This window comes from Lipotes vexillifer, unplaced genomic scaffold (genome assembly GCF_000442215.2).
Source record: "Lipotes vexillifer unplaced genomic scaffold, Lipotes_vexillifer_v1.1 scaffold2030, whole genome shotgun sequence".
NCBI classification, from domain to species: domain Eukaryota; kingdom Metazoa; phylum Chordata; class Mammalia; order Artiodactyla; family Lipotidae; genus Lipotes; species Lipotes vexillifer.
The window spans coordinates 1,191,217-1,214,181 of record NW_006791849.1 but is presented as its reverse complement, the minus strand read 5'-3'; the positions used below and the strand labels follow the sequence as shown (position 1 = coordinate 1,214,181).

General features: G+C 39.6%; 1 protein-coding gene across 1 annotated transcript in view; it reads right to left on the bottom strand.

Moving 5' to 3' along the window:
* Nucleotides 1-22,965, bottom strand: part of ATXN2 (ataxin 2) — a 122,582-nt gene that overhangs the window by 55,132 nt on the left and 44,485 nt on the right. The window contains exon 6 of the mRNA XM_007464876.1: nucleotides 2,300-2,424. Coding sequence (XP_007464938.1) covers nucleotides 2,300-2,424 — 125 coding nt within the window. The remainder of the gene's footprint in view (nucleotides 1-2,299; nucleotides 2,425-22,965) is intronic.

Genomic DNA, 22,965 nt, shown 5'->3' with positions numbered 1-22,965 from the left:
TTCCCTACTCCGTAACGGTGACCTTTCTACAAGGTATTTACCTGAAACCTTTTTGAGTTGACTGATCATCAGGTCTGACTGGTAGAAAGGGGTTATCATTATCCATGTCAGAAGAGGGCACAGCATCATCTGAGCAATGTTGATGGCAATTTCAAGACTAAAACTTGCCTCTAAGGTCACCCATTAACCTTGGCTCCCTCTGTGCTACTCCAGATAAAACTGTAATGTAATTCCACCACTAAATCAACTACTTTGGCCTAACACATGCGGGTAGGAAATCAGTTACCTATGGAAGCTTTAAAATATGCTCTTTTAGTATATGCTCCATGTAAAAAATTTAAACAGTGCAGAAAGACATCCAGTGAAAAGTAAAATCTGCCAATCCCAGTGTGCACAGATAACCACCATTAACAACTTCTTGGGCATAATTCCAGACATTCTCTGTGCATATGTAAGAATATGATTATTATCATCAGCTCTCTGTTTTGAAAATTCTCTGCAACTTTCTTTTTCTTTTTTTTTTTTTGCGGTACACAGTCCTCTCACTGTTGCGGCCTCTCCCGTTGCAGAGCACAGGCTCCGTACGCACAGGCTCAGCGGCCATGGCTCGCAGGCCCAGCTGCTCCGTGGCACGTGGGATCCTCCCGGACCGGGGCACGAACCCGTGTCCCCTGCATCGGCAGACGGACTCTCAACCACCGCGCCACCAGGGAAGCCCTGCTTTCTTTTAGTAAGTTTTAGATATCTTCCCAGAATATCTTTCTTTCCAGTGGACATACAGTATTTCAACTGAATGGAGGTACAATAAATCTATTTAACCCATGCCCTATTGATGGACAGTTAGGATGTTTCCTATTTTTCACTATTAGAATAAAATGCTGTGAAAAACATCCTCATACATAATTATTTGAAAGTCATATGGATAAATTCTCAGAGGTAGAATTGCTGGACCAAAGTGTATGTGTGGGGACTTCCCTGGTGGTCCGGTGGGTAAGACTCCACGCTCCCAATGCAGAGGGCCCGGCTTCGATCCCTGGTTGGGGAACTAGATCCCACATGCATGCCACAACTAAGAGTCCGCGTGCCGCAACTAAGACCCAGTGTAGATTAAATAAAGTGTATGTGTGTTTTAAATTTTGATAAACATTGCCAGAATGCTCTCTAGAAAGCGTCTATCAATTTAACTGCTTCACTATCAATTAGAAAAAAAAACAAAAAGAGTGCCTGCTTTTCCATATCCTCCACAGAGGTGATGTGCTGCACAAACCTGAGAACCTTCACATTCAGTTATATGTGCTTCTTTAAAAAGTTTGAAAATTAATAATGATGCATTGTCTATGTATTTCCAGTTTTGCAACTAGACAATGACTTAAACATCAAACACAGATTTGTTAAATAAGACTTTTCTGTAATATTCAATGAAAGATTCTTCATCCCTTTGAAATTTTTTTTTTTAAAGATTTTTTTGATGTGGACTTTTACAAGTCTTTATTGAATCTGTTACAATATTGCTTCTGTTTTATGTTTCAGTTTTTTGGCCATGAGGCACATGGGATCCTAGCTCCCCGACCAGGGATCAAACACACACTCCCTACATTGGAAGGTGAAGTTCTAATCACTGGACCGCCAGGGAAGTCCCCCATCCCATTCAAATTTTACTATCTAAACACTCATTTTTGGCAAGAGACTTTGCTTCTATCTCCACAGTTTAGAAACGGAATTTACAGAATCCTAATGACAGAATCATTATTAAGTATTTGATTTATAAATGATGTGTTATGGGAAAAGTAAAAATATATGCCAAGAGGCTTCTGGAAATAGATTTTTGTCGAGAATGTTCCTAATTTTAAGACAAAGAAATTTACTTATTGCTTTAATTCTAATGTAATCTAACAATATATCTTAATAATGAGTGCCTCTCTGACAGACAAGAAGCCTAAAAGTCACAATTTGACCTCACCGCTAGGTAAAGTCAACAGACAAGACACCACTTTCCTTAGGCTGCCTATTCTGCAGAGTACTCAAAGCAAAACATGCCAGCATTTCTAGTTTCCCATGGTTTCCAATTTAAATTTTTATGTTGCTTATTAGGACTTATGTTAAAAACATACAAATAATTCATAAGCATCCCAAAGAAACATTTTTCTGTATATACTGCCTAGGGCGAAGTCTCTATTTACACAATAAAACTGCTACTTTAAATATATTTACAACAACATACTTAAATTAAAACCAAGTGATAGGATGTCATACCATATCACACGACCATAGTGTTACTAATCGAAAAGATTTTGCTTACAACATCATTTTCCAAAGCCTCCAGTTCCTCACTGGTAGTGAGTTCACCTGCATCCCAGGGCTCCAGGTCCTTCTCTTTGTGTTCACCATTCACTTTAGCACTGATAGCAGAGTCAGTAAAAGCATCTGCAAAGGATGGTTTTGGTTGAAAGATCATACAACCAGACAATAGGCTACGTGAATACATACATGGATTTATCAACAGAGATGTATGCTAAAAAATAATTATGAAAAGTGAATTTCGGATACAGAAAGAATAGCATTCATTAACAGTATGCTTTCAGATGTGTAATGTTTCTAACCTTCAAAAAACTTAATTCAGTAAATGGCATCACAGATGATTACTGGTGAAGGTATGTTTTACCCATATAATTTTAAGCCACATGAAATGTTATAATGTAGTCACACAAGTCATAAATTGTATTAAAAATAATTGCTTTGTGTTTCAGAATTGATCCAGAAATTTTCTATCAATCCATCTAAAACAAGATCTCTTTTGTTTAACAGACCCAGTAATTAGATATGCCCTCAGAGCTCCTTCAGCCAAACGTTTGCTGATCTTTTACCTTTCCAAATCCACGTCTACATGCAGGGGTCAGTATCCTAACATACCGTTGCCATTAGTAACTAAAGCCAATCGAAGTGACCCACCCCCACACAGAACCCATATTTCCCTAGAGCCACTCCAATACAAAGCTCAGGCCCCACAGTGTTACCTGTCCCCAGAAGGTTCAGGTGGCAGGCCTACCTGGACTTCCCTGTCAATACTTTCTCACCTAATGTACCCTTTCCTCCTCTGCTAACATTACTGAAAAGCACTAGCTTGTGAGAGCAGCATGGCATTAGTATGCTCACCTGACAGGAACTATATATATCATAGCTGCTGTCTAGAAAAGAAAATCTCTAGTTGGAAGTTAGGACCCAGCTAAATAAAGGTCTACTTGGGCAATGACAGTGTTAGGAAATGCTTTGGAGATACCGGCTTACATTTAGATGTCCGGACCTATAGGGTATCATCTAGCACAGGGCTGTGGAGTAATACTTCTGCTGATCTGGCTCTCCTAGAGAGTACTGGCTCCCAGTCACCACACCCTCACCCTTACTTTAAGCTGCCATCAAGGAGGAGGAGGAAGGGAAAAAATCAACACCTGTGTCTCCTTCAAAAGAGATAATTCCAGAGGGATTTCTGATTTGGTACTGTTTCTAAAACTGTCATTGGCTCCCCAGTGGGCAAGGTGAGGGTGAAATAAGAAACTTGAGCCAGCAAATTTAGGCATGGCACTATAAGCCTAGCTAGCTCTTACCTCCTCTCATCTCAAACTACAGGTGGATAAGTGGATGTGGGTGTGTATTCATGCACACTAGGCAATGAAAGCATAACTGCACCTATGGGCTTAGCTGCCAGCTCTATCAGGCAGCATGGCTCCTGTTGCTAGCAATTATAAGAGCCAAGAGCATACCAAGGGGGATCCCTAAAGCAGCAGGCCTCAGCTAGGAGTGGGATTAGCATTCACTGGAAGATGACTGCATTTTGGAAAAGCTAAGAGGTTCTAACCACTGATGTTATCTTCATAATGCCATCTTCAGCTGTAAGCCACTGATGGCCCTAAAAACTTGGCTTTATATAATACCTGCCTGAGTCAAGTTCTACTCTACATCATCTTAAAGTTACAGAAATTCTTGGTAAAACTGATTTTGCCATGTGTATTTTCAAGAATGTGAGATGCTCCAAGAAAAACATCAAATAATGACGTACATTAGGTGGCTGAAATTCCCTACTTTAATTCTCACAAAATTAGAACAAAAAACTAGACCACAGAAAAATTACAAACCAGTCATGTTATCTTCTACAACAGGGGCCCTCAACCCCCGGGCCACAGACCGGTACTGGAACCAGGCTGCAGAGCAGGTGGTGAGCGGCAGGCGAGCAACAGAAGCTTCTTCTGCATTTACAGCCACTCCGCATCACTCCCATTACCTCCTGAGCTCCGCCTCCTGTCAGATCAGCGGCAGCATTAGGTTCTCATAGGAGCACAAACCTGTGAATTGCGCATGTGAGGGATCTAGGTTGTGTGCTCCTTATGAGAATCTAATGCCTGATGATCTGAGGTGGAGCTGAGGCAGCGATGCTAGCGCTGGGGAGCAGCTGCAAATACAGATTATCATTAGCAGAGAGGTTTGACTGCACAGAGACCATAAGTGCTTGCAGACTCATATCAATACCCTGTCAGTGAGTGGCACGTGACAATTAAGCTGCATCCAGTGGCAGGCTTTACAGTGGCAAGTGAGTGGATGTACTTCAATTGTACAGCTGTATCTGGTGGCAGGCTTTAAGTCAGAATCCAACACTTATTTTAGTCCGTGCGTGGCCCACCCATTATTTTAATTACCACTTCTGTCTGTGCCTCTTTCCCGCACTGTGCACTTGCCTCAGTCACAGTTTTGGTAAGCCCACAAGCTAACCCTAGCCAAAATGAGTAGAAAACAAACATCACTGGAGAGCTTCTTTGAAAAGGGGGAAAGACCCAATGATGAGAGAGCAGAAGACTCTGAGACTGCCAACAAAAAGAAAGCTGCACTGAAAAGAAAATACCAAGAGTCCTACTTAAATTATGGGTTCACTGCAACAGGTGATTCACATTCTCCAAGCCCACTTGTATAATATGTGGTGACCAGCTATCCAACGAAGCCATGAAACCTTCAAAACTGCTTTGCCACATGGAGACCAACCGCCCTGAATTAAAAGACAAGCCTTTGGAGTTTTTCAAAAGAAAACAACGTGAACACAAAGAACAGAAGCAATTACTGAAGGCCACCACTTAATCAAATGTGTCTGCACTGAGAGCATCATTCTTTAGCGGCTAACCGCATTGCTAAAGCTAAGAAGCCCTTTACTATTGGTGAAGAGTTGATCCTGCCTGCTAAGGACATTTGTCGTGAACTTTTAGGAGAGGCTGCAGTTCAAAAGGTGGCACGTGTTCCTCTTTCGGCTAGCACTATAACTAGACAAACTGATGAAATAGTAGAGGATATTGAGGCACAATTTTTAGGATTAATGAGTCGCCGTGGTACACAATCCAGGTTGACAAGTCTACCGATGTTGACAAGGCAACAACGCTTGTTTTTGTGCGATATAATTTTCAGGAGGATGTGCGTGATGATATGTTATGTGCACTTTTGTTGCCAACCACCACCACAGCTGCAGAACTATTCAAGTCTTTGAATGATTACACATCAGGAAAATTCAACTGGTCATTTTGTGTCGGTATATGCACAGACGGAGCGGCTGCCATGACTGGACGGTTTTCTGGTTTCACTAGTCGGGTCAAAGAGGTTTCTTCTGAATGTCAGTCTATACACTGTGTGTCATCCATAAAGAAATGCTGGCTAGCCAAAAAATGTCACCTGAACTTAACAACGTCTTGCAGGGTGTGATTAAAATTATCAACCACATTAAAGTACATGCCCTTAATTCACATCTGCTCACGCAGCTTTGTGAGGAGATGGACGCAGAGCACACGTGCCTTCTCTTACACACAAGTGAGATGGCTTTCCAAAGGTAGATCACTAGCCAGAGTTTCTGAGTTACGAGAGCCGCTCCAGAGATTTCTTGTAGAAAAACAGTCACCACTGGCAGCACATTTCAGTGACACAGAATGGGTCGCAAAACTTGCTTACTTGTGTGGCATATTCAACCTGCTCAACAAACTCAATCTGTCACTTGAAGGGAGAATGATAACTGTGTTCAAGTGGGCAGATAAGGTGGTTGCATTCAAAGCTGAATTGGAATTATGGGGGCAACAAGTGAACACTGGGATTTTTGACATGTTTCAAACATTAGCAGAGATTCTGAAAGAAACTGAACCAGGGCCTTCTTTCTCCTAGCTAATGTATGATCACCTATCTCAGCTTTCAAGAATTTGAGCATTACTTCCCAAACACAAAAGACCCCCGAACTGGGAAGGAATGGATCCGCGACCCATTTGTGAATAAACCAGGTGAATCAACTTTGTTCGTGCTAGAAGAGGATCAACTGCTTGAGACTGCAAATGACAGTGGCCTTAAAAGTACGTTTGAGGCAACTTCAAATCTCCATACATTCTGGATTATTAAAGTCAAGGTGGAATATCCTGAGATTGCTACAAAAGCACTGAAAAGCCTGCTTCCATTTCCAACATCCTATCCTTGTGAAGCAGGGTTTTCTGCAGTGACAGTGACCAAAACGAGATCACAGAGTAGACTGGACATAAGTAACACACTTCGGGTGTCACTGTCTCCCATCACCCCCAGATGGGACCATCTAGTTGCAGGAAAACAAGCTCAGGGCTCCCACTGATTCTGCATTATGGTGAATTGTATAATTATTTCATAATATATTACAATGTAATAATAATAGAAATAACGTGCACAAGAAATGTAATGTGTTTGAATCATCCTAAAACCATCCCCTACCCACCTCTGGAAAAATCGTCTTCCACGAAACTGGTCCCTGGTGCCAAAAAGGTTGGGGACCACTGTTCTACAAGAAGTAGTGGGATTATTAATTAATATTTAAGATCCTGTTAATGTTTTAATCACACTAGTTTTTGAAAAGCATATATTTAAATGAGTAAAGCATTTACTTAGATGGAAACCCAGCATTAAATATGTTTTTTATTCTAGAAATTAAAGCCCAGAATAGAAGACTTTTTTTAACAGATCCACATAAATGGACTTTTATCATTGTAGGGGACGTGGGCTCTGTCAAAGTATTTAGGAAAGACTAGGGACTGAGCCAAGATGTCCTCAAATTGAAAGACTGAAATATACAATAAAAATAGCTTAAATATATTTCTATCAGTATGATTTTAAACAAAATCAAAAAGAATCCCGAACAGGGAGCCAATGTGAAAAAGCAAGCATTTAAAACTTCACTGAACCAAGTTATACTCTGCTAATTACAATTTAGGGTGGTATTAAGAGGCCATTATTAAACAACCTAATTTTTTTAATGCTACATTTTCATGTTAAATCTTCTGTTTACAATACCAATCTTATAAAGGAATTAACAGTTCACAGGTTGTTACTTAGCATCACATTTTCCTTTGAGGGCAGAAAAGCAGGGGAGGGAAAACACAAAAGTATGTATCTATTAGTAAGGAATGGTATTCCTTAATTTAAAAATTTCCCCCAAAGAAAATCCCTTTTTAAAGATGAGCAAATGACTGCTGGTGGGAATGTAAACTGATACAGCCACTATGGAGAACAGTATGGAGGCTCCTTAAAAAACTAAAAATAGAACTACCATGTGACCCAGCAATCCCACTACTGGGCATATACCCTGAGAAAACCATAATTCAAAAAGAGTCATGTACCACAATGTTCACTGCAGCTCTATTTACCACAGCCAGGACATGGAAGCAACCTAAGTGCCCACTGACAGATGAATGGATAAAGAAGATGTGGCACATATATACAACGGAATATTACTCAGCCATAAAAAGAAACGAAATTGAGTTATTTGTAGTGAGGTGGATGGACCTAGAGACTGTCATACAGAGTGAAGTAAGTCAGAAAGAGAAAAACAAATACCATATGGTAACACATATATATGGAATCTAAAAAAGAAAAAAAAAGGTGCTTTGTGTCCACCTAGAGGGGTGGGATAGGGAGGGTGGGAGCGAGACGCAAGAGGGAGGAGATATGGGGATATATGTATATGTATAGCTGATGTACTTTGTTATACAGCAAAAACTAACACACCATTGTAAAGCAATTATACTCCAATAAAGATGTTTAAAAAAAGCGCTTCGGAAGAATCTACCATCATTAGTAAATGTAGTGCTTTGATTCAAGTCTGCTCACAAGAATAAATCAAAGTTAACTGTGAAAAACATGAGGCAGGTTTGAAAGCGATGAAACAATAATGCACATGCCATAAAAAATACGCAAAGTTGAAATAAAGTTGATATAAATCCCCCCAAAAACTAAATAAATAAAGATGAGCAAATGGTTTAGGGAAAGACGTGCATAAGATGTGCAGAAGTAGAGAATCAGCAAAATGAGGCTAAAGTGTCAAGATGGCAGGGAAAAGCCTGATCCTAAATACTGTATTTTAGGTCAACATAGTATCATTAGTTAGAAGGAAGCAAGACCTGGATATTCCATTCTACACTATTACCAGTATCTACTACTGTAAATCCTGAATATGTTATTTTATTAACAGCCATGTTTGGATTTTTGAAAAATCATTGCTGGTATTAAATAGTAAAATGTTACTGCCAGGATTTCTGCAAAATTCAGAAAATCAACTGGCTATAATCTAATTGCAATTGTGCAAATTTGTGTGCAGATTTTCCAATGCCATAAAGTCAGAATATATTAATTTTCCATTGTCCTCCACGATAAGAAGCAAAAGCATTATAAAAGCAAGAAGCAAGAATACAATGTGACTGGCAGAAAAACGTTACCTGTTTCTGAAGGAACTACAAGCACAGAAAGAAAAAAAGAAAACAATAAAATGATCAGATAATAAAATATAACGAAGATGTGCTCCATTCCCAGCCTTATGACATCCAATTTAGGGAAAGGGGGAGACAGAGGGAAAGGGCATAATGTTGTCCCCTGCCTCTAAACCTTCCCTTCCTTCTGATTCAGGGCAGAAACCCAGTCGTTCTGAGCCAGTGCTGCCACCTGGTGGTAATCAGAAAGAAATGTCTCAACCAATTCACAGCCTCTCTCTTAGGCATTCTTCAGTCCCACACCCAGGAAATAAATGTTCTCTGCTCAATTTTTCCTCTTCTATCAATATATCCTCAGTCAATTAGGACTATGAAAAATCAAAGTTGTCTGAGATTTTTTTAAATGGCCAGAATAGTGGTGAAAAAACTAATGTGCTAGTGACAGGCTTTAAGTTAATAAAAATAAATTTAAAATTATAACTACAAAATGACATAAAAGTGAATGAAATTAAAAAATCATTATCAGACTTGACATCAGAAGCCCTCAAATGTACTTTCAGAAAAGTCTTAACCAAAATCCTCAGCTACCCATTTCATCTCTCAATTAAATCTACTTTTTCTCAAACACTGACATTCCAGATAACTAAAAAAACTTATTTCAATGATATTGTTCTCTTTTGATCAATTATTAATACTGTGACATTTTTCAACAATTAAAAAAAATATTTTCTCGGGCTTCCCTGGTGGTGCAGTGGTTGGGAATCTGCTTGCCAATGCAGGGGACACGGGTTCGAGCCCTGGTCTGGGAAGATCCCACATGCTGCAGAGCAACTAGGCCCGTGAGCCACAACTACTGAGCCTGTGCGTCTGGAGCCCGTGCTCTGCAACAAGAGAGGCCGCGACAGTGAGAGGCCCATGCACCGCGATGAAGAGTGGCCCCTACTTGCCACAACTCGAGAAAGTCCTCGCACAGAAACGAAGACCTAACACAGCAAAAATAAATAAATAAATAAACTCCTACCCCCAACATCTTAAAAAAAAAGAAAGAAAGAAAGGCTCCATTTCAATCAAAGATTAATGAAAATAAAGATGTGATAATTTTTCCCACCCAAGTTCATCAATGCCCTGAATCTTCTCCATGAACCATTTGGAAATCCATGGATCCAGGGTAAGAACACTGGCTATGTGTTCTAAAAAGAAGGAAGAAAGCTGGGCTTCCCTGGTGGCGCAGTGGTTGAGAGTCCGCCTGCCGATGCAGGGCACACAGGTTCGTACCCTGGTCTGGGAAGATCCCACATGCCGCGGAGTGGCTGGGCCCGTAAGCCATGGCCGCTGAGCCTGCACGTCCGGAGCCTGTGCTCCGCAACAGGAGAGGCTACAACAGTGAGAGGCCCGCATACCGCAAAAAAAAAAAAAAAAAGAAGGAAGAAAGAGCATTCTGCTGTGGATAAAGGAAATGAGGTAAACAGAGTAAGGAACTGGAGGTGGTAGTCATTAATTAGGGTTGCAGAAACAGACCAGAAAAGGGTCTGCTGAGCTGAAGCTCCAGCAGGAGCTAGAAACCCTACATTCCTAACTAACCAGCACCACAATGGTATTTTCCCCAGCCACAGTCCTTTACTTAGCTGAAGGAGTAGACAGAGAGGGGTTTAAAAATGGAAGGCCAGGGAATGGTCAGAGAGCCCTGTGAGAGGTAACAAGAAAAGGAGTAGAAGAGTAAAGGTCAAGGTGGCTATGGTCAGAGTAGATCTTGGAGGGCATTCTGGAAGAGAAGCAGTTAGAAGTGATGACAAAGTCATGAAAGCAGGCTGATAAAATAAGATGGAAATGAATGATATTGAAGTAACAGAGCTAAATTTCTGCAGGAATAGTGTTCTGTCCCAAATGATCAACTTGAAAATAAAATTTTGCAAAATCTACCATATGCAAACTAACATTTGAAGATATTAAGGGTCTTAGCCACAAAACTATGGGAAACTTAAATACATTCCAAATGTATATACCCCTCTGTTCTAAATACCAAGAAGTTATAATTATATTACAATATGAATCAGACAACAGCACTTGCCTATTAAAAAATGCAAAAGTGGATAATGTTCATTTTGAACAACCACAACTATTTTCTAATCATAATTCTGGGCCTGTTAAGCAGAACTATTTAACATTTAAAATGTTGGAAGTGGTTTGTTTGATACACCATATGACGACAGTTATGTAACCACAAAACTCAAGTCTTTGAGGTTACATCCACAAAAGTCAGTTTTTTCTTCAACTTTAAGCTTTAAAGAAGAAAATAAATCAGGAAGAACTAGTATAAAGTGTTGAAAAACAAAACACAGGTCATCCTGACTTCACACATGATAGGGTCAGGACAGAAAATCAGGATCCATCTCTATAGCACATGTCCCCTACAAACAGGCAACAAAGACTTCCCTGCTCATAATCTCTTCTTGTCCCAGCAGCTAGAATTCTTGACCAAACACCTGTCTTTAATAAAAGTCTCTTGGGGGAATTCCCTGGCAGTCCAGTGGTTAGGATGCCACACTTCCACTGCCAAGGGCATTGGTTCAATCCCTGGTCGGGGAACTAAGATCCTGCAAGCCACAGGGCACAACCAAAAAAATTAAATTAAATTTTAAAAAAGTCTTTTGTGCAAATAAAATAAAAGCCAATAATGGCAAAACCATGACTTTCTAGTAGATGGAGATGTTACAATAAAGAAGAACGCACTGGTGAGCAAATCCATGCAACACCTAACAACATTCCACAGGACAGGACAGACCAACACGACAAAATTAAGAATAGGCCAACCACCTGCACCCTGCATTTTACTCAAAATTTTGAAAATTTTAAAAATAATTTCTTATCTTACTAGAAAAGAATGTCATTTTTACAAACAGAGAACTACCTAATCATATCTTTGCCTCTAGGGTACTTGAACAAGGAAAATGAGTTTTGTGACCCATAAGTAGAAAGGGGTTTATTTCTACCCTGGTTAGCACAAAAATAAAATAAGCGAATCTCTAAGGTGTGGTATCTTTTACTCGTATGATTTCAAACTGAACCGAAGTAAAGTTGATTTCATACTGTTCTTCACAAATGAATACATTGTGTCCTTTGACATAAATTCAAGTATGTATGCATTTCTAATATACACAGCAACTAAGGCAAATTAATTACTTTAAAAGGCCTTCAAGGGCTTCCCTGGTGGCGCAGTGGTTGAGAGTCCGCCTGCCGATGCAGGGGACACGGGTTCGTGCCCCGGTCCGGGAGGATCCCACATGCCGCGGAGCGGCTGGGCCCGTGAGCCATGGCCACGGAGCCTGCGCGTCCAGAGCCTGTGCTCCACAACGGGAGAGGCCACAATGGTGAGAGGCCCGCGAATCGCAAAAAAAAAAAAGAAAGACCTTCAAAATAGCCCGCGTGCATGTTCTAATACTTCACACTCCCTTACCTGTGCTTCTGACTTTTCTCACTTGTACCAGAATCATTTGGGTCTTGTTTTCAAAGTTAGCACCTGGGATTTTGTTTTCTGTATTTCAAAAGGGTATTAAAATGCCTACCAGAAGCAACCTTTTGTCAGAAAAATATACTCTGGATATGTCATGTTGTAGGAAAGCTGCTTTTAGTCTGGCTAGGAATAATTGCTTTCTTGAGTTTCCTGGAAATGAGTGGTAATTACCAGTTGTCTATGGCAATGTCTACGTAAGAAACAAAAAAAAAGAAACACCAAAAACTACTAGTTTTTCCCTGGCTTGGGTGCAGTGTGTGTAAAGACCTATAAAACTTTAAAAATATCAATTGAAAGAATCAGTATACGTTGAGTACCTACTACATATCTGTAAGGCATTATGCTAGATACCATAGGGTGTACACATCCCTAGGTTCTATAAACATGATGCCTGAACTCCAGAAAATTATAATGCATTGGGAGAGACAAAATACATTCACAAAAAGATATACACTGCTTTGTAAAGCTGAGTGTTCAGTACATGAGGTAAGACAACTGATTTTTCAACTGTGCACCATGAAATCTGATTTCTTAAGGGTACCTGAGCAGATAAAGCAAAAGCTGAATAAATAAGGTTCTAGGATAATTCCCAATCCCCTCCCCCACCACTGCCTTATAAGTGGGATTCAGCCTATTTTCTTGGGGGTAGGGGGGAACAAACTATTCTGTGCTGAAAATAAAATGTAGTAAAGCTTAGAAGCCATTGTTATAGGCAATCAAAACAGACCACAGTGAGCTGGGAAGGTCAGGGAAGACTCTAAAGAGGAAAGGAGATTTGAGCTTGGTCTTGAAAAAGTATGTAAAATTCTAGTTAGGAAGGAAGATATTCAGAGTGGAGAATAAATCCAGCAGTAAGATAACCAAGCTCAAAAATGGAGAGAAGAATATCTAGCATGCAGAAAACGCCACCTTAGGTCAAGAAGCGGATTAATACTGGGGAATAATGAGAGATGAGGTTGAAAAAGAGAAGTTCCACTGGGGAGGGCCCTGAATGCCAAGGTATGGCATCCCAACTTTATTCTGTAAGCAACAGTGGTCACTGTAGATTTTTTAATAAGGGATGAGATGTCTGACAACAAAATAATATAGCCTAGAGCAATAGTTATTTTGACTGTGATCATTACAGAAAGTTTCTGAGTCCTGTAACTCAAAATTTACCATTCAAGGAAGAAATGACAGAACCTTAGCAAGAGAACTGAGATGGAGACTACTGGAACAGCTGAAGTAGGCAAGAGAGCTCAAGGATGTCAGCTTCAAAAGTGCAAATACAGGAGCGGAAAAGCAGCAATAATGAGCTCTAAGAAACACAGTATGCCACATGAAGAAGTTCTTTCCTGAGCAACAAGCAGCTTCAAGGAAATGTACAGTGTATCATGTTAAGAGTCTCTTATTTTCAGTCCAAACATCACTCCTTGTGTTAAAAATAAATTAATTAAAAATTTAAAGAGAGACTCTATGGTTTTCTAGTTAGAATCAAACCAAACCACCCAAATCATTTTCTTTTGTTCTTTTCTGAGATCTGACCTAAGTACCCCTTTGACCAAAGTCTGGAAAGAATCAACTGATGTGGAAAAGCAAATACCTAAGTTCTGTTCTTGTTAAAAATACAATTTACAAATTAATTTGTGTTTCTGTTCCTCTGATGGAAAGCAACGGAAAAGCCTACAATATGACTAAACAACAGGACAGACATCTCGATCGGTGCACTATTCAGAAAGTGCAAAAGATACAGGGCTTCCACAATAAACCACCATACAAATGCTTTTGATGTTACAATATACTTTATCACAAGTTTGAATAAAGTAATTGGACCCAGAAGCTCTATTTAGGCAGCGCCAATCTGCACCAGCATGCATCAATAATGAAGAAACCTGATATTCTTCCTATACAAAATGAATTACAAAATTTTATAGTACTATGATAAAATGAGATAAAAAAAATATTCCTGAGAGAAAAACATATCCTACTTAAATATTAAAAAGCAGTAGTTCTGGGGACTTCCCTGGCGGTCCAGTGGTTAAGACTCTGCACTTCCACTGTAGGGGGCAAGGGTTCGATCCTTGGTCCGGGAACTAAGATTCCGCATGCATGCATGAGGCGCGGCATGGCCAAAAGTAAATAAATAAATATGCAATAGTTCTTATTTCCCCTACTAATAAACTCCGTTTGTGAGATGTACAAATTGGATTCCCTAGTTAAAACTTTAGGCAAAACATTTTTAAGATAAAATATTTCACCTTAGTTTTACCAGGCCCTTTATGTAACATAAAGGCACTGTAATTAGTAATTTAACATCTGAAAAGCAATTTTCTTAAAACCTTAAATTAGCTAAATTAAAAGTTGAGCTGAAATTGTTCAGAAATTTTATCACTTAAAATGCTGCTGGGGGGAGGAGTCAAGATGGTGGTGTGGGAAGACACAGACTTAGCATCTCCCTACAACTAGGGCGCCTGCCAGCTGCTGGTGGGAAACTCTGACCCCCAAGAAGACAGGAGGAACCCCAGAGTGAACCAGTGGGACGTAGGGGGACCAAGGGGAGAGAAGTGGAGGCCAAACAAGATTGGTGCCCCTGAGGCCAGGGAGATCAGGAGAGGCAGGTGGGAGGCGCTCTCCAGGAAGAGCTGGAAAGGAGCAGAGGGCGATCACCTGGCTCACTCGGGCAGCGGAGCCTGCTGAGCTCTCAAGCCAGTTCCCCCGGCACAAAGCCCCATCCAGGTCACATGGGTCCTGGGGGCACAGGAGGGAGGCTGGGGAGATCAGGAGTGGTAGGTGGGAGGGGCCGTCCAGGGGGAGCAGGAGAAGGGCAGAGGGCGATTGCCCCGCCCACTGGGGGCAGGGGAACCTGCTGAGCTCCCAGGCAAGTCCCCTGCCCTCCAAGGCCTCCCCTCCCACCCCCAGCCAGCCACACTCCTGGGGGCATAGGAGGGAGGCCCAAGAGATCAGGAGAGGCAGGTGGGAGGGGCCCTCCCAGACCTCAGACCAGAGGAGCAGGTGAGAGGAGAGGAGGGCGTTTGCCCTGTCCACTCGAGCCCAGAAAGGCTGCTGGGCTCCCAGGTGAGGTCCCCTGCCCTGAGACCAGGGGTGGGGGGCACACCTGGGCCCCTTCTGTTCCTTCCAGCCCTGTGGGTCCTGAGCACTGGCCCTGCCCACCACCCAAACCTCACCCTTGTTTAGGCCCTGCTCTCCAGGGCCAAGGCCTTCCCCCCCCACCCCCTTTTTTTTCCTTTTCCCTTTCTCTTTTTTTTACTACAGCAGTACTGATATACCTTCCGGTTGCTGATTCATCTATATTATTATTTTTACATTCTTTCTAATATATCTGTTAGTTTCCTAGTCTAATTTTATTTTTTACTTTGTTATTGTTCTCTTTTTCTTTTTTTCTTTTTTGCTGCCCCACACGACTTGCAGGATCTTGATTCACGAGCCCAGGTTCAGGCAGAAGCTCCTGCAGTGGGAGCTCCGAGTCCGAACCACTGGATTAACAGAACCTCAGACCCCAGGGAATATTCATCAGAGTGAGGTCTCACAGAGTTCCTCAACTCAGCACCAAGACCCACCTCTACCCAATAACCTACCCAGCTCTATCCAATAGTGGTGGAAGCCTCAGGCCAAACAACCAGTAAAACAGGAACACAATCTCACTCATTAAAAAAAAAAAGAGAGAGACAGCAAAAAAACATGTCACAAAAGAAGAAGCAAGGTAAAAAACCTACAAGACCAAATAAATAAAGAAGAAATAGGCAATCCACCTGAAAAAGAATTCAGAGTAATGATAGTAAAGATGATCCAGAATCTCGAAAATACAACGGAAGCACAGATTGAAAAAATACAAGGAATGTTTAACAAAGATCTAGAAGAACTAAAGAACAAAGAGAGGTGAACAACACAATAACTGAAATGAAAAATACACTAGAAGGAATCAATAACAGAATAACAGAGGCAGAAGAATGAATAAGTGAGCTGAAAGATGTGGCACATATATTCAATGGAATATTCCTCAGCCATAAAAAGAAATGAAATTGAGCTATTTGTAATGAGGTGGATAGATCTAGAGTCTGTCATACAGAGTGAAGTAAGTCAGAAAGAGAAGGACAAATACCATATGCTAACACATATATATGGAATTTAAGAAAAAAAAATGTTATGAAGAACCTAGGGGTAAAACAGGAATAAAGACACAGACCTACTGGAGAACAGACTTGAGGATATGGGGAGGGGGAAGGGTGAGGTGTGTTAGGGCGAGAGAGAGACATGGGCATATATATACTAACAAATGTAAGGTAGATAGCCAGTGGGAAGCAGCCGCATGGCACAGGGAAACCGGCTCGGTTCTTTGTGGCTGTCTGGAGGGGTGGGATAGGGAGGGTGGGAGGGAGGGAGACAAAGAGGGAAGAGATATGGGAACATATATATATGTATAACTGACTCACTCTGTTATAAAGCAGAAACTAACACACCATTGTAAAGCAATTATACCCCAATAAAGATGTTAAAAAAAAAAAAAAAAAGAAATACCTGCCAAGGAGCAGAATAAGGAAAAAAGAATAAAAAGAATTGAAGACAATCTCTGAGACTTCTGGGACAACACCAAACAGACCAACATTCGAATTATAGGCATCCCAGAAGAAGAAGAGAACAATAAAGGGTCTGAGAAAATATTTCAAGAGATTATAGTGGAAAACTTCCCTAACATGGGAAAGGAAATAGTCACTCAAGTTCAGGAAGCACAGAGAGTCCCATACAGGATAAACGCTAGGAAAAACATACCAGGACACATATTAATCAAGCAAAAATTAAATTCAAAGAAAAAATATTAAAAGCAGTAAGGGAAAAACAAAAAATAACATACAAAGGAATCCCCATTAGGTTATCGGCTGATTTTTCAGTGGATACTCTGCAGGCCAGAAGGGAGTGGCAAGATATACTTGAAGTGATGAAAGAGAAAAACCTACAACCAAGATTACTCTACCCAGCAAGGATCTCATTCAGATTCACAAAGAAGTCAAAAGCTTTTCAGACAAACAAAAGCTAAGAGAATTCAGTACCACCAAACCAGCTTTACAACAAATGCTAAAGAAACATCTCTAAGCAGGAAACGGCAAGAGAAGGAAAAGACCCATAAAAAACAAACCCAAAACAATTGAGAAAATGGTAATAGAAACATACATATCGGTAACATTGAATGTAAATGGATTAAATGGCCCAACCAAAAGATACAGACTGGCTGAATGGATACAAAAACAAGACCCATATATATGCTGTCTACAAGAGACCCACTTCAGACCTAGGGACACATACAGACTGAAAGTGAAGGGATGGAAAAGGATGTTCCATGCAGATGGAAATCAAAAGAAAGCTGGAGTAGCAATACTCCGATCAGATAAAATAGACTTTAAAATAAAGACTATTACAAGAGATAAGGAGGGACACTACATAATGATCAAGGGATCAATCCAAGAAGAAGATATAACAATGACAAATGTTTATGCACCCAACACAGGAACACCTCAATACATAAGGCAATGCTAACAGCCGTGAAAGAAGAAATCGACAGTAACACAATAGTAGTAGGGGACTTTAACACCCTGCTTACACCAGTGGACAGATATCCAAACAGAAAATAAATAAGGAAACACAAGCTTTAAATGACACAACAGATCAGATAGATCTAACTGATATTTATAGAACATTCCACCCAAAAGTGGCAGAATACACTTTCTTCTCAAGTGCACACAGAACATTCTCTAGGATAGATCACATCTTGGGTCACAAATCAAGCCTCAGAAAATTTAAGAAAACTGAAATCGTATCGAGCTTCTTTTCTGACCACAACGCTATAGGACTGCAAATCAATTATAGGGAAAAAACTGTAAAAAACCACAAATACACGGAGGCTAAACAGTGCACTACTAAATAACCAAGAGATCACTGAAGAAATCAAAGAAGAAATTTTAAAAATACATTGAAACAAATGACAATGAAAACACGACGACCCAAAACCTATGGGACACAGCAAAAGCAGTTCTAAGAGGGAAGTTTATAGCAACTCAATCTCACCTCAAGAAACAAGAAAAATCTCAAATAAACAATCTATCCCTACACTTAAAAGAACTAGAGAAAGAAGAACAAAGAAAACCCGAAGTCAGTAGAAGAGATCATAAAGATCAGAGCAGAAATAAATGAAACAGAAATGAAGAAAACAACAGCAAAGATCAATAAAACTAAAAGCTGGTTCTTTGAGAAGATAAACAAAACTGACAAACCCTTAGCCAGACTCATCAAGAAAAAAAGGGAAAGGACACAAATAAATAGAATTAGAAATGAAAAAGGAGAAATCACAACTGACACTGAAGAAATACAAAGGACTATTACAGACAACTACATGCCAATAAAATGGACAACCACAAAGAAATGGACAAATTCTTGGAAAGGTACAATTTTCCAAGACTGAACCAGGAAGAATTAGAAAATATAAACAGACCTATCACAAGTAATGAAATTGAAACTGTAATTAAAAATCTTCCAACAAACAAAAGTCCAGGATCAGATGGCTTCACAGGCGAATTCAATCAAACATTTAGAGAAGAGCTAACACAGATCCTTCTCAAACCCTTCCAAAAAACTGCAGAGGGAGAAACACTCCCAAATTCATTCTACAAAGCCACCATCACCCTGATACCAAAACCAGAAAAAAAAAAAATCACAAAAAAAGAAAATTACAAACCAGTATCACTGATGAACATAGATGAAAAAATCCTGAACAAAATACTAGCAAACAGAATCCAACAGCACTTTAAAAGGATCATACACCATGATCAAGTGGGATTTATCCCAGGGATGCAAGGATTCTTTATATATGCAAATCAATCAATGTGATACACCACATTAATAAATTAAGGAATAAAAACCATATGATCATCTTAATAGATGCAGAAAAAGCTTTTGAACAAAATTCAACACCCATTTATGATAAAGACTCTCCAGAAAATGGGCACAGGGGGAACCTACCTCAACATAATAAAGACCATATATGACAAACCCACAGCAAACATCATACTCAATGGTGAAAAACTGAAAGCATTTCCACTAGGATCAGGAACAAGACAAGGATGTCCACTCTCGCCACTCTTTTCTTTTTCTTTTTTAATTAAGTAATTTATTTATTTGTTTATTTTTGGCTGCGTTGGGTCTTCATTGCTGCGCGCGGGCTTTCTCTAGTTGCAGCGAGTGGGGGCTACTCTTCATTGCAGTGCACAGGCTTCTCTTGTTGTGGAGCACAGGCTCTAGGCACACAGGCTTCAGCAGTTGTGGCACGTGGGCTCAGTTGCTCCACAGCATGTGGGATCCTCCTGGACCAGGGCTCGAACCTGTGTCCCCTGCACTGGCAGGCGGATTCCCATCCACTGCACCATCAGGGAAGTCCCTCGCCCCTCTTATTCAACATAGTTTTGGAAGTCCTAGCTATGGCAATCAAGAGAAAAAGAAATAGAAGGAATACAAATTGGAAAAGAAGAAGTAAAACTGTCACTATTTCCTGATGACATGATACTATACATAGAAAACCCTAAAGATGCCACCGGAAAACTACTAGATTTTATCACTGAATTTGGTAAGGCTGCAGGATACAAAATTAATGCACAGAAATCTCTGGCATTCCTATACACCAACAATGAAAAATCAGCAAGAGAAATTAAGGAAACACTCCCATTTACCACTGCAACAAAAAGAATGAAATACCTAGGAATAAACCTGCCTAAGGAGGCAAGACTTGTACTCAGAAAACTACAAAACACTGATGAAAGAAGTCAAAGATGATATAAACAGATGGAGAAATATACCATGCTCTTGGATTGGAAGAAATCAATATTGCGAAAATGACTATACTGCCCAAAGCAATCTACAGATTCAGTGCAATCCCTATCACACTACCAACGGCATTCTTCACAGAATTAGAACAAAAAAATCTTACAATTTATATGGAAACACAAAAGACCCCAAATAGCCAAAGGAATCTTGAGGAAAAAAAAAAAACAAAACGGAGGTATCAGGCTCCCCAACTTTAAACTATACCACAAAGCTACAGTAATCAAGACAGTATGGTACTAGCACAAAAAGAGAAATACAGATCAATGGTATGGGGTAGAATGCCCAGAGATAAAACCCATGCACATATGGGCACCTAATTTATGACAAAGGAGGCAAGAACATACAATGGAGAAAAGACAGCCTCTTCAATAAGTGGTGCTGGGAAAACTGGACGGCTACATGTAAAAGAATGAAATTAGAACACTCCTTAACACCATACACAAAAATAAACTCCAAATGGATTAAAGACTTAAATGTAAGACCAGACACTCTTTGACATAAAAAAGTTTCCTATAAAACTTTTAAAGGAAAACATAGGAATGACACTCTTTGACATAAACCACAGCAAGATCTTTTCTGACCCACCTCTTAGTATAACAGAAATAAAAACAAAAATAAACAAACGGGACTTAATTAAACTTAAAAGCTTTTGCACAGCAAAGGAAACCACAAACAAGACCAAAAGACAACCCTCAGAATGGGAGAAAATATTTGCAAATGAAACAACAGACAAAGGATCAATCTCCAAAATATACAAACAGCTCATGGAGTTCAATATCAAAAAACAAACAATCCAGTTAAAACAATGGGCAGAAGACCTAAATAGACATTTCACTAAGGAAGACATACAGATGGCCAAGAGGTACATGAAGAGATGCTCAACATCACTAATTATTAGAGAAATGCAAATCAAAACTACAATGAGGTATCACCTCACACTGGTCAGAATGGCCATTATCAAAAAAGATAGAAACAATAAATTCTGGAAAGGATGTGGTGAAAAGGGAACCCTCCTACACTGTTGGTGGGAACGTAAATTGATACAACCACTATGGAAAACAGTATGGAGGTTCCTTAAAAAACTTAAAATAGAACTACCATATGACTCAGCAATCCCACTACTGGACAATACCCTGAGAAAACCATAATTCAAAAAGAGAAAAAGCCATGGTGGGGTGGGGATGGTGGTGTGCTGAATTGGGTGATTGGGATTGACATGTATATACTGATGTGTATAAAATTGATGACTAATAAGAACCTGCAGTATAAAAAAACAAACCAAAAAACAACTAATACTAAACTTTATTTTGTTTATTTGTATGGAAATATGTTAATATAAATGTTTCAGATATTACATGAAATTTCTAAAAATCTTTTATGTTCTGGTATAATGTTATAAGTCATAATTCTAGTTATTACTTTAAAATGTATATCTCAGAAATAACTAAATTTCCTTGTCAATTGCATTATTATGAACTTTCATCAAATCTTTAACTGTGGTCATTTTTAAGTCTTTTGTCATTTACAGACAGTTCTGGGGGTACTCTGATGCTTCTGCAAAAATTTTCCTATAAAAGGGTTTCATCTTCAAGGAATTCATGGAAAAGACTCTGACAAGTACAGGTTTCTGGTAACTGACTATACTGCTGAACTGAATGAATAAGCATTTTCAGAACTCTGATGGAAAACTGATGAATTCATAAAAGTGCTAACAAAAGATCAAGAAGAAAAAGAAATTAATTACATGGGACTGAGTGAACTGATGAGGATGATTAGTTTTTGTGACTTTGTTTGAATAATAATAATAAAAAGTCCCACAAGGACTCAGAGGCAAAAAATATACAAATCAATTTTCACTGCAAAGTAAAGGAGCTGTTACAGTGGAGGATTACTGGACTGAATATCAATATTATGACATAGTACGAGTGTGTTTCGTGTTGGTAATTGCAATCATTGTTGCTTTTGTTGTGGTCATCCATTTACAATTCTTGGTGTCAGTTTATTTATCTCTTGTAAAAGTAAGATACAGTGTGTGTGTGTGTGAAAAAAACAAAAAACAAAGAGAGACATACACCACAATGTTCACTGCAGCACTATTTACAATAGCCAGGACATGGAACCAACCTAATTGTCCATCGACAGATGAATGAATAAAGAAGATGTGGCACATATATACAATGGAATATTACTCAGCCATAAAAAGGAACAAAACTGAGTTATTTGTAGTGAAGTGAATGGACCTAGAGTCTGTCATACAGAATGAAGTAAGTCAGAAAGAGAAAAACAAATACCGTATGCTAACGCATATATATGGAATCTAAAAAAAAAAGGGTACTGATGAACCTAGCTGCAGGGCAGGAATAAAGAGGTAGACATAGAGAATGGACTTGAGGACATGGGGTGGGAGGGTGAAGCCAGAGTAGCATAGACATATATACACTACCGAATGTAAAATAGTTGGCTGGGGGGAAGCAGCAGCATAGAACAGGGAGATTGGCTCGGTGCTTTGCAATGATTTAAGGGGTGGGATAGGGAGGATGGGAGGGAGGCTCCAGCGGGAGGGGATATGGGGACATGTGTATGCATATGGCTCATTTGCTTTGTTGTGCAACAGAAACTAACACAGTATTGTGAAGCAATTATACTCCAATATAGATGTATTAATAAATAAATAAATAAAATAAAATAAAATAAAATAATTGAAAATACCTTAAAAAAATGCTGCTATATTTGACTTAAAAAATCAACCAAGTACCAGGGAAAAAAATTTAAACCCACAAACCAGATTCCTTTGAAAAATCTGAATGAAGATCAGTAGTCAAGACTCCACAGGATCAAATGCACAACCAA